The sequence below is a fragment of the Diplodia seriata genome (genome assembly GCF_021436955.1).
Source record: "Diplodia seriata strain FDS-637 chromosome Unknown scaffold_3, whole genome shotgun sequence".
NCBI lineage: Eukaryota > Fungi > Ascomycota > Dothideomycetes > Botryosphaeriales > Botryosphaeriaceae > Diplodia > Diplodia seriata.
Genome location: NW_027117310.1, coordinates 3,483,491 through 3,496,202, shown reverse-complemented (window position 1 = coordinate 3,496,202; position 12,712 = coordinate 3,483,491). Strand labels below are relative to the sequence as shown.

The window sequence follows — 12,712 nt, the reverse complement described above, 5'->3', positions numbered from 1 at the left end:
TCGCATCTCAGGGCCTTTTAACAACTTTCTCTCCTATTCGAACACTTTCATATGAGACTTTGCCGTGCTGAAAGAATTACCCTCCCAGAGAGAATTCTTTTTCTCTAAGACGATTACGCCCGAGCCCTCCCTCCCACCCCATCTTCAAGCCAATAAACAAAGAAGGAACAGGATTCCGTTCTGCGCCAAAAAAGAGTCTGAACCAACCCAAGCTAACAAGAAAAAAAGGCAAAAACTATCGTGCTTGCGAGATGTCCTGCAAAAAGGGAACGCCAGAATGTCCACAACATACAATCTCCATTGGCCCCCCTCGCTCATCCACGAGCTGACAACGTGAAAGTTGTCAAGAGACAACGAGGGAGAGCGACATGGAAATGTGGTTGTTGTTTGTATAAGATCGTGTCTGTTTTTCCCTTTTTCCCCCCCTCCCCTTCGCAATAGTGACCGTGTATTGGCCTTTGAGAGGGTTGTGGAATGCAGGTGTCGTCATAACGTGCCTCCTCTGCCCCACTACTCCTTTCATCGCCCGTCCGGTCCCTCTTCGTGACTATCCTCCCCATATAAAATCAAAGGCTTCCCCCCCATCACCCCCTTCATTGTCGGATTCTCGTGACTTCTCCTCTCCGTACATCGGCTGTCGATTTATTGAAATGCGCTTAGGAAGGAGGGTGGTAGTCGAATTACGGGGGTGGAGGGCCGAATGAAAAACGGATCGGTTCTTCTACGAGAGCGCGATGGCGCCGCGCCTGCTCTCGCGCACGTGCAGGAAGGCTTGGCCCGCGCAGAATATCAGGAAGACCTGTAGAACGGCGTCAGTTTCCCCGCAATTGTTCGAAGCACCGTCGATTATTCCAGGTTGGGAAGGGGAAAAGAGTGTGTGATACGTACAGCGTAGACGGCGACGGCTCCGAAGACGGCTCCCGCGACGGCCTTGCCGTCCTCCGGGTCTTCGGTCGATCCCATCATGATGTGGTTGTTGGACTAAGGAACCGGGGCGTTAGCTTTTGCTTTTCGTCTTGTGCATGACTGGACGGGTCGGAGGCGAGGTGGGAATGCTTTCTACACGGCCGCGGCGGGGATTGTTGGAAGCGGAGGGATTGTTGCGATGCGGGGGCAATGCCGCGCAGCGTGGTAGCGGGAGCACACGCTTTCAGCTCCGTGGCGGACAGCTCTGCGTTGCTCCACGCCATCCGTCCGCGGCGCATCGACTATTGCACTACCGCCATACGCAGCATCTCCGTCGCCTCCTGATGACCATCATGTCGATGGAGCCGAGGGCCCAGGCTCGAGTTGTAGCCTCGGGGTGCGCGATGCACGCCAGCGGTCCAGGAAGCTAGTGCCAGGCACATGACGACAGGTCCATATTAAAACGCACCTTGAACAACGATCCGATAACCGAGAGGATGACGATGGCGAAGACGGATACGACGATGCTGTTCAACCGGAATCCCATCAAGAGTCAGCCTAGTCCGGTGTTCATAGCTCCCAGCCAAGCCAAAGCGGCGCTTGTGCTCGCTCAGCCGGCGGAGCAGCAGGGCGATGACGAGCGCATGCGGAGGAGAGGCGCGGCGTACCATGTCCATGCGTTGAGGGCGGAGACGACGGGCTTCATGATGGCGGCGGTGGGCGATGATGCCTTTCGTCAAAGGTGGGTTGGGTGCTGGCTGGAGCTTTCGCTTTCGGCGAGGTCGGCTGCGGTCGCGGAGGAGACTGCGGCGGCGGTCGTTGCTGCAATGGGCGGCAGGCGGGTGATGCAACAGGCGTGTAGTCAACGGCTGCTGCGCGGAGGAGGAAGGCCGTTGATGCGTAGGACACGGGCGGAGGCGGGTCAGAGGGTGTGTGACGACGGGGTGTCTGGGAGGTTGAAGTTGGTTGATGAGGCGGCCTGCGTTCTTGGCGGCGGCGGGCTGCGACGCAACGCAATCCTTCGAGCTTCTGGCCGCGCGCTCGGTGGTGACGATGTTCCGCCCGGACGCCTTCGACGGGATTGAAGGGGCCTATGACACGTCCTGCTGACCGTGGGGTGCTACGCAGAATACCGTGCGGTGTTTTGACCTCACGTCGGGAATTGAAGTGCTCGTCATGTTGCATATTTAATGAGATGATGTCGGCCTGACAGCGCTCCGTCAAGCACTGAGAGCTTTCACGAGATGGCAGCAATAATAGCTTTTGTACCATTCATTTTGGCATGAGACTCTATGTCGACTGCTCGAGCCGTACAACTCTTTCGGAGCTCTGCAAATCTACCAATAGCAGCATTTTCTGCCAGGCCTGGCATTCTATTTTTGGATCTCCCAATTATATCGTAACCGATCCACGTACCTTTCTTTTGTCTCCTGACTTTTGTATTCATGATCATATCCACGTTCCTGCAATGTGCATCCGACTTACCTAGTCGCGCGCTTATTTCTTCAGTGCGCGGCCCGCAATGTCCTTACGGTACTGCATGCCTTCGAAGTGGATGCTCTCAACTCCCTTGTAGGCCTTCTGGACAGCCTCCTCGAGCGTGGGTGCCCATGCTGTCGATGCAATGACACGGCCACCGGAAGTCCGGAACACACCATCCTTCAGCGTGGTACCGGCATGGAAGTGAACGATATCTGCAACGAGTTAGCCCATGACGGAGTCCATCCGCATAGAATCACCCACCATTCGGAACAGGGTCGAGCTGCATCTCGGTGCCCTTCTTGTACGAGCCAGGGTAGCCACCGGCGGCCACGACGACAGTCGCAGCACTCTTCTCTCCCACCTTGAGATCAAAGCCGCCCACCCTGCCGTCAACACAGGCAATCATAAGCTCAGCAAGGTCGCTGTCCATCAGCGGCAGCAGAGACTGGGTCTCGGGATCACCGAAGCGGACGTTGTACTCCAGCACCTTGGGACCATTCTTGGTCATCATAAGGCCGGTAAACAGGCAGCCAATCATGGGGTAGCCTACGACGGCAGTTGTTAGCAGCTCGCAACCTGGAGCACTCATACCGAATCAAGGCAGAACATACCCTCAGCCTGCATGCCGTCGACGGTGGGCTGCAACACCTCCTTGTTAATCTTATCCACAATTTCCTTAGGCGCGATGCGCGTAGGAGAGTAGGTGCCCATGCCGCCAGTATTGGGGCCCTGATCGCCGTCAAAGATACGCTTGTGGTCCTGAGCCGGAGGCAGGCTCTGGATGGTACGGCCGTCACAGAATGTCAGGATGCTAAGCTCATCACCCTCGAGGAACTCCTCGATGACGACCTCGTCACCAGCAGAGCCAAACTCGCGGTCCAACATAATGTCCTTCAGCGCCTGGTGTCCCTCCTCCTTGGTGGTGGGAATGATGACGCCCTTGCCAGCAGCGAGGCCGGAAGCCTTGATGACAACGGGGTGCGAGACACTGTCGAGGTAGGCCCGGGCGGGCTCGTAGGAAGTGAAGTTCTTGAAGGCGGCGGTGGGGATGTTGTGGCGGGCCATGAAGTCCTTGGAGAAGGTCTTGCTGCCCTCCATGCGGGCCGCGGCAGCGGTGGGACCGAAGCACTTGATCAGGGGAGCTTGCTTGTTGAAGACATCGACAATGCCGCCGACAAGCGGGGCCTCGGGGCCGGGGATGACAAGGTCAACTAGGTTTTCGACGGCGAACTTGACGAGAGCCGGGTAGTCTTCAGCGTTGACGGACTCGACGTTCTGCGTCCTGGGGAGGGCGGCGGTACCGCCGTTGCCGGGAGCGACGAAGATGCGGGCAACGCTGGGCGAATGGGAGAGCTTCCAGGCCAGGGCGTGCTCTCTGCCGCCATTGCCAACGATGAGGACACGGAGATCGGCCATTGCGGAGTCTGGGGGTTCGTGTTGATGCTTGGTTCTCGGTCTGCCCCGCGGCGGCGGGCTTGAGATTTTGGTGGACCAGGGCCGATTGCGGGGCAGGCCTGGGAACTTTTCCGTAGGGCTGAGCGGCCGCCCGCGACGGTGACTCTCCCTCGAACCACCGCAGCCCTCGCACACAAACCTCCCAAAAGACCCTTCTCAGTCCCGAGAAAGCGGTATCCAGCGAGCCCTCCGCAGCCATGGCGTGCGTTATCAAGGTGCCCTGCTCGTCCGCCAACATTGGCCCTGGCTTCGACGTCATCGGCCTCGCCCTCTCCGTCTATCTCGAGCTGCACGTCAAGCCCGACCCCTCCGCCGAGCAGCTCAACTCGCTCGCCTGCCGCATCACCTACGAAGGCGAGGGCGAGGAGGAAGTCAGCCTCAACCCCGATGTCAACCTCGTCACCCGCGTCGCCCTCTACGTCCTCAAGTGCCACGGCCAGCGAAAATTCCCCAGCACACATGTACACATCAAGAACCCAATTCCCCTGGGCAGGGGCTTGGGAAGCAGTGGCGCCGCAGTGGTAGGACTCGCCTGAAACGCGCGACCTTGCTGGGAGCTGTGTTCAGCCTGAACCTGGCGAGTGCAAGGGGATGTATCTACATCGTATGATCAGCGCCGTGCACTCCAGAGTTCAGGCGGGGCATTGGCGGCGGCAAGACATCTACACACAATGTACCGGCTGATACTTGTCTAGGTTGCTGGTGTGAATCTCGGAAATGAGGTCGGAAACCTGGGGCTGTCCAAGGCCAGAATGCTGGACTACTGTCTCATGATCGAAAGACATCCGGACAACGTCGCCGCCGCTCTGTATGGTGGTTTCGTTGGTACCTACCTGAACGAGCTGGACCCTGCCGATATGGCCCGCAAGGAAATCCCGTTGGCTGAGGTGCTGCCCGAGCCTGCTGGTGGTGTCGATACTGGCCTGCAGCCTCCGTACCCGCCGCTCAACATTGGTCACTACAAGAAGTTCAAGTGGGCTAAGGAGATCAAGTGCATCACCATCATCCCTCAGTTCGAGGTCTCGACGGCCAAGGCGAGAGGTGTTCTGCCCGACAAGTACAGCCGTGCCGACATGGTCTTCAACCTGCAGAGAATAGCTCTCCTGACCACTGCCCTGGGCGAATCTCCTCCCGATCCTGGCATGATCTACGAGGGTATGCAGGACAAGGTCCATCAGCCCTACCGCAAGACTCTTATTCCCGGTCTCACCGAGATCCTTCAATCTGTCACTCCCAAGTCGCACCCCGGTCTCCTTGGCATCTGCCTGTCTGGTGCTGGTCCTACCATCCTTGCATTGGCCACGCACAACTTCGAGGGCATTGCCAATCACCTGATCGAGGAGTTCAAGAAAGAAAACATCACTTGCATCTGGAAACTCCTTGAGCCCGCTGAGGATGGTACCACTGTCACCCGGGAAACTCCTGCCCAGCAAGAGGCAATGACCTATGCTTCTGCTGGTGTGAGCATCGATGCCGGAAATGAGCTCGTCCAACGCATCAAGGCCTCGGTCAAGTCGACGCGCAGAGCAGGCGCGGATGCTGACATTGGTGGTTTCGGCGGCACTTTCGACCTTGCAGCTGCTGGCTACAAGGAGGCACCCATCCTTGTCGGCGCCATCGATGGTATTGGCACAAAGGTCAAGATTGCATTCGAGATGGGCAAGCATGACACCGTGGGTATCGACCTCGTCGCTATGAACGTCAACGACCTTGTGGTCCAGGGTGCCGAGCCGCTCATGTTCCTCGACTACTACGCGTGCAGCAAGCTTGACGTCGATGCTGCTGCCGCCTTCGTCCACGGTGTTGCCGAAGGCTGCAAGCAGTCCAACTGCACTCTCGTTGGCGGTGAGACGGCCGAGATGCCTGGCCTCTACTCCGCCGGCGAGTACGACGCCGGTGGTGCCGCCATCGGCGCCCTCGCCCGCAACCAGCCCATCCTCCCCAACACCGCCTCCATGGCCGAGGGCGACGTCCTCATCGGCCTCGCCTCCAGCGGCCCGCACTCCAACGGCTTCTCCCTCATCCGCAAGATCGTCGAGCGCGCCGGCCTCTCCTTCCACTCGCCCGCGCCTTGGAGCGAGTCCGGCGAGCCCGTCGGCGTCGCCCTTCTCACCCCCACCCGCATCTACGTCCGCCCGCTCCTAGCCGCGGCGCGGCAAGGCCTGCTCAAGGGCATGGCGCACATCACAGGCGGGGGCCTGCTCGAGAACATTCCGCGCATGCTGCCCAACCACCTCCAGGCCGTCGTCGACGCCTCCGCCTACCCCGTCCCGCCCGTTTTCCGCTGGCTCAAGCAGGCCGGCGGCGTCGAAGATAGGGAGTTCTCGCGTGCGTTCAACACCGGCCTCGGCATGGTGTGCGTCGTCGACAAGAGCAAGGTGGCTGAGGCGACGAAGGCGTTGGAGGAGGCTGGCGAGAAGGTGTTCGTGGTTGGTGAGCTGGTGAAGAGAGAAGAGGGCCAGGAGGGCTGTGAGGTCAAGAACATGCAACAGGCTTGGAACTAGAGAAAGAAGAAAGGTTTGGGTACGTGCGATGGATTGTTCAGTGGTTTCAGGTCTTTGATTTCCTTCGATATGGCATGAGTAAAATGGAAAACGATAGATCGCGAGGGATCGATTAGCTCAGGCAGAGCTAGAATAGGGTAGACAAAAGAGCATGTTATATTTCGTTTGCTTTTGATTGGGCCGATCGGCCGGTCCGCTGTGGTCGGGCGTGTGCATCGCAATTGGAAATCCCCCTTCCTTCACTTCTTCCCCGTTTTGCTCGGCTTATGTTCACTTGCGTGCTCGGCGACTTTGCTAATGAGTTGCTGCAGATCTGTCTTGATGGAAACAAGTGCGTTCTCTCGTCGTTTCTCTTTTTCTTCTACGGACGTTACTTGCACGTCCGTAACGGACTCCACCATGGCCACTGATTTACCTCACACTCTCGCCTTTATATCCCGCGGCTTTTCCCTTCATCCTCCACACAAGCGGCGAATGCCATCTCACCATCATCACACCGACATCACACACACACACCTTTAATCTCCGTTTTGCCATGCACAGGAATAGGTACCATGATGCCCCCCGCGACCCGGCGGCAATCTTTGCCCGAGAAGGGATGCCGATATCGCTTCGTAATGGGAGAACGCGCGCAATTTTTTCTTTTCTTTTTCTTTTTTTCTTCCAGCCTCCTGCAATTCTGATCTGCCCCGGTTGACTGGCATCGGAGTCTGCACCGATTCGACGATCGGGATCCATGACGCTTTGATGGAGGGGCAGCGGATGTCGTGAAGGCTTTTTTTCTTTTTTGTGGAGGGCCGTTAGCGGGGTCTTGCTGGGAGCGGGTGCGATGCGATGCGGCGCCGAGAGATCGGTGGTGTGGATCGCTGGGTTCGGCCGGTAGAGAGGGCGGTGCTTGAGGTGTGGATGTTGTCTTGTGCGGCTGTTTGTTCGCTGTGGGATGCGGCGGGAGGCTGAGGATGGGTGGTTGTATGGAAGGGGGAAGGGGCGGCGGTGGAGGCTGTCACTTGACGGTTGGCTGTGCCCTGCATATTGGGGCGTTTAAAATGTAGAGGGTTCTGGGTATCTGTGTGCAAGCAGCTATGTCTTTTTGCACAGATCGCAAAGCTACTCTTTTGCAAATCAATGGAGTACGGAGTTCTTACTTTGGTCTCCGCTCATGACTTCATATTTTGCATTGCTTCTTTGGTCTCTTCGTCATACTCGTTCAGGAATTCTGCATGATGAACAGTTGGTGCATACTAACGTATATTTCACCATGGGCATCATCATCATCGCATGAGGTTGCTGCGACTCAACATCAAACAATAAGGATGAGTCTTATCACTCTTTCCAAGACGGGAAAGCAATCAGTAACATCTTCGGTACCTGTTGATCTTCGTCTGCACAACGCCAAAGTGACTGCGTATCCCAGTCGGTTCCCTGATGAGATCCGCGGCGGCAAGCGGCAAGTTTGTTTAAAAATTCGTGATCATTACTCTTCGGAGTCATGCGGCTCCTACTGTTTCGCGATTTTACTTGAGGATCTAAAAGCAAGTCTTTAAATGTGAAGGCAAGGAGTGGAAATGAGAACCCTTACGCTGCTCCACGTGGCTTTCTGGCGCTTTGTCTACCCATGCGGATCGGTCAGCACAGAATCACAGGTCAGCGGGAAGTTCGATCAAGAAAAGAAATGGGCACCAACGGAGTATAAAATTACAATTTTGCATTTTTCCAGAAAGTCATGTCTTGCGATGCCCGATTGAGCCATGTCGGGATTTGCTGTGTACATGGTGTCCTTTACGTCACTTTGTATAACAGTACACATCATGAGGACCGGAGTGCAAAGTCTCGACGCGTGGGAAGCTCGAGATCAACATTGCATATGACAGCCAATCTTGCCCGGTGACACCAACGCGGACAACAAGCAGTGAGCAGCAATAAGCACAGATGTGCAGCCTGAATAAACGAAAACAGCGCCCACCGAAAGGTGAACATGGCCTTACCGTTCAACCCTGCCTCGCATCGATATCAGGAGCGAGGATGGATGCCGGTACTGATGACACATTGCTTACCATCAGCAGCTTACTTGCCATCTGAGGGCGCAGCACAAAAGTGGAAACATGTAGAGCTCGATCCAAGAATAGTAAAGTAGGAGCACCCGCACGCAAGTGTGTTTGAGATAGACAGCCCGCCCGTCAGCTTCACGTGGAAAGGCGGGGCGGCCATGCACATCAGCACTCCCATACCCCACAAAAACACGTACACAAGCATCTTGTCTAGCCTGATACGGGGCCAATATGAGATCTTTCCAATCGGTGAGCCCTTGTCCGGTAGGGTCGCGAAAAGCGTAGATCGGGAAAGCTTCTTTTTATGTAAGCCTCGACGTACCGGCCTTTGTCCCGAAGCTACACTCGGACCAATGTAGAAGACGTTTCTGTGCCAAAGGGCATACTGCGCCTACGGAGCAGAAGATTTTGTGCCCATCATGTAAAAGTGCAAGTAAACAGTACCAACAAATATTAGCATACCGCAGCGGACGGCTTAATCGCCCGGTATGAGAGGAATCACGAGAAGCAGAGGCCCGAGAACATGTAGATAGCTTGGAAGCAAACCCTCATCATTTGTTTACGTGACGCAATAAAGGCAAGTGACGGACATCCAGCAGCCGTACGATTGGGTATAGCAGATGCAGAGCACGGCAGGCAGCCTTGCATCCATCCATCCAGCCGGCCTGAAGCAACAGTCCAGACCAAACAAAAAACAAAAAAAATTAGATCATAGTACATCTATCGGTCATTCTCCAACACGATAGCGCGACACAAGCACCAGAATCCTGCGTCACATCACGTCCAGCTGCAGCAGCTCCGGCCGCAAACCGCTTAGTTAGCAGCAGATAGCCCACCCAGCATCGCCGATGCGTCGGAGCGGAGCAAAATAACAAGAAACAAGGTCCCCCCACCCACACGCGCAACAAATCCGGAAGTAGGATCGGCACGGCGCGACGGGCGCGGCCTTGTATCCGAAGGAACGGTGCTGTAGCTATGTGGTTGCCGGGCTGAAACCGCCTCACTCTTCTTCCTCCGCCGTGTGTGCCATGTGGCAGGCAGCCAGGCTGTTTTTTTTTCCCCCCTTCTGACCGTTCGCGTCTCTCCAATTCTTCCTGCGATTCCTTCGCGCGCGCCCGTTCCCCTTCCTTCCCGTCCCAACGAGAGATGCTAGTCCCGTCCGCCCTGTCGGGGAAGGATGGGGAGGGTCTTCTGTTCATGTAACGAATTAAGACGCGGACGCCAAACGAGCACGGCGATCGGCGCTAGGTTGCGTGCGTGGGATGATGGGGGGAAACCGGTCTTGACGGATTGTGTTGTGGTGCCAACAACAACAACAACACGAACCGACGATGATGACAACGAATCTGACGGCGGTCAAGGCTTTTTCCCCCCTCCCACTTTTTCCCTCCCCCAAACACGATGGGGTATCCACAAGACTCCACCGGGGAGAGAGGGCAGGCAGGAAAAAGATGGAGAGAAGGAAAACAGCAGGCAAAACCCTGCCAGATACACACTTCCTGCGCCCACGCTCCGGGACGGCGGCACGCACGGCGCACTCAAGGTCAACAAAAGATAACCAACAACCTGGTCGCGCAGCAGCGTAGCATCCCCGAAGGATCACAAACTCAATCGCCCTGGGTGACAGTGCGCGTACGTGCATGCATACGTGTGTCAATGTGCGTGCGTGCGTTGCGTTCGTGCGTTCTTTTACCCAACCTTTCCTCACGGGTTGACAACTAGCGATAGATAACGCCAAACCGGGGCGGTCAACGTTCGGCCGTAGGCCCGTTGCAGTTTAGGCCGGCGGTCGGCCAGAGAAATTTCTCGGATGATGGCCCTTTTGAGATGACGAGAGGGAAAGGTGTAGCGTAGCGTGGTGTAGCGTGGTGTAGCGTCTGTTCGGAGCACTCGTGCCGAAGGAAAGCGAGTCGGGGCTGGGAATGCTTAGCTTCAGGCCGACAGTGTTGGAAGGGAACAAGGAAGTAAGCGGTTGACAACAGGGAAGAGGGCAGAAAGAAGTCGACGCTACATGCCGCGCGCGCAAAGACCGCACGGTGGTTGCGCTCCTACAAGTTGACGGCGGCGGTGATGGTGGTGATGAGGATGGACGACACCCCAGGCCGGACTGCGTTAGTGATTTGGACCGTCTACCTACGGGTTTCTCTCGTGGAAATAAAGACAACAACGGCGGCTTCGTGCAGCGAGGGCCGTTCTGGCTAAGAAAATGGCGAGGTGTCTCTTTCTAGCGTGGGACGCGGCGTGTTGGATGGCGCAGCGCTTCCGCGAGCTGAGGGTTCAAGGGAACCAGAGATGATGGAGCTATGCACGTATTCGGGAGGGCCCGCCGTGGCTTGCGTCTCCCATCCCACGTTTCGAACGCGCCCGAGGTCCGTCGTCCGCCATCCAACCAACTTTTCCTCCTTCCCCCCTCTTCCCTCCCCCTCCCTTCTTTAGCTGAAACCGGGGGAGGGGATGCGACAGCACGGGTTTCAGGAATTTAGGAGAAGAAAAAAAAGGGAAAAAAGAAGCTTAAAAGCAAACCATCTAGGAGAAACGTCAACGGTCATGGAGGCCTTCAGACGAGTGGGGTGTGTGTGTTGAGCCACGAACGAACGGGTGATCTGAGCTGATAAGCTTCCCGTGTTTCGAATCAGTGTTTGAGAGCATCTGAGATGGTTTAAAGCGTGACGGTGAGGAGGGCGAAGCAGCCATGGTGAAAACAAGCGGCTCCTCCAGCACGAAACCAAACATCTCCACAGCGTGTTTTGGTTCCGAAGAGGGCGGGCGTTTTCGAACGTGTGTGTGTGTGGTGTTTGGCGCTGCTGTGTGGCGCGGCGGATCTCGGTGATCAAACACGCGCCTCAAAAGCAATGCGCGGCCTGATGCTCCCCTTTTCCGCGACCCCATCCTTCACGGAGAAGCGCCGAACTTCCGCACCCCTCCATTCCTTCAAGCCATCGTCAAGCCACGGATCTACGGCGCATGTCGCGTGGTCCGGCTGCTAGATGCCGACGCGCCTCTTCCAACGCCAAGGCAGAGTGAGTGGAAAGGACCAAAATATCACAAAAAAGGGTCTCCGGTCTAGAGCGGCGGACCCTGTCAGGCGGTTGACATGACACGCCGCGCCGTTAAGAGGCCGTAGTGTACCGTGTTTTCGACTGAAGCCACGCGCTCGCTCGTGAGATTGGGTCGCTTGGTCGGAGAATAATAATCTCGTAGTAATACGATGACTACGACTGGGCCTGGACGAGACGAACGGTTCCTTGGGCGCGGGCAATGCTGAGGCTCCCACCCTCGCGCCGCTTGTCAGCCCGTCGTCCAGGTACGGAGCGTTGGCCATCTTGCTCAATTTCCGCGACTTTCGTGCTGCTCGCGCCGTCCGGCGTCGTGAAGATGGACCAGGAGCGTGGTTTCGTCCGATGCCAGCGACGACGTGCATCTTCCTCAGCCATCGCAATCGCTGCGGCGGATATAACGTGGGGAAACAATACTCGGCAGCGACGAGAGGAAATAGCGTCGCGCTTTCAAGAGTGACAGAGCCGTGGCGGGTGGCAGGGCGAGGGGTGTGCGAGCGTGATGACAGCGATTGCCTGCCCTCAGTAAGCGAGGGCCTCTCTGCTCTCTCCACCGTGGTGCGTGTGAGTGAACATCAGAAAGCGAGTGATCTGCCAATGAGATGACTTCGCTTGTGCTGCGTGCAATGGTGTCGTCCAGCGGCCCGGACGAGTGAGGCCTGCTCTCTCGCGGCGGCAAGAGAGCCGACATGAGTCGTGCTGACCCTGTCGGCTTTTTTCCGCACCTCATGCAACCGCAGCCCGCAGCCGAAGAATCCGATTGCAAGGCCCGTCGCTGTCGCACCGGCTTCGGAGTCGGATCATGGCCGCGCAAAGAAGCAACAGCCGAGCGAACCGAGCCCTGTAGCAATAAGCTATAGCACCCCCATTAGCATAGCAGTACGCGCTTCATGCGGCACAGTGTGCCCTCCTAGGTAGGCCGACCAGCTGTCGCCCGAACAGCTCGCCGACAGCCGCCCAATCAGCGCCGCGCGCGCCCGCCGCCCTCGAAAATCCTCTTGCCCCAAACAGCAGCACCGGAGCTCCGCGTTGCCGCAAAAGGGTGAGCTAGCGCGCATGCAGCCGTCACCAACACCTGCACACCGCGCACCAGCCTAGCCTCTGCCTTCCAGTTTCTGCCCTTTGGCCCTTTCTCACCGGTCGTGTGATGATCGCCGTTATCCTATACAATTTCGCGCCCGATGCTATCGCGCCCCAAAGCTTACGCAGCCGTTGCCGGCGGCCGGGCATAGCTTCTGCCCTCTCCTCCGCCCACCGGCAG

General features: G+C 57.1%; 2 protein-coding genes across 2 annotated transcripts; one reads left to right on the top strand and one right to left on the bottom strand.

Annotated features, from left to right (window-relative positions):
• Positions 1 to 2,403: 2,403 nt before the first annotated feature.
• On the bottom strand, positions 2,404 to 3,804 carry ade1 (Bifunctional purine biosynthetic protein ADE1; the record flags this gene model as incomplete). Its single annotated transcript, XM_066775219.1, has 3 exons — positions 2,404 to 2,600; positions 2,650 to 2,934; positions 3,000 to 3,804. 3 exons carry the CDS (start codon positions 3,802 to 3,804, stop codon positions 2,404 to 2,406), a joined length of 1,287 nt encoding a protein of 428 aa, XP_066635338.1.
• Positions 3,805 to 4,040: 236 nt separating this feature from the next.
• SLS55_003751 (uncharacterized protein) lies at positions 4,041 to 6,347 on the top strand (the record flags this gene model as incomplete). Its single annotated transcript, XM_066775218.1, has 2 exons — positions 4,041 to 4,364; positions 4,539 to 6,347. The coding sequence occupies 2 exons, from the start codon at positions 4,041 to 4,043 to the stop codon at positions 6,345 to 6,347; spliced, it is 2,133 nt and encodes a 710-aa protein (XP_066635337.1).
• Between the last annotated feature and the right edge of the window lie 6,365 nt (positions 6,348 to 12,712).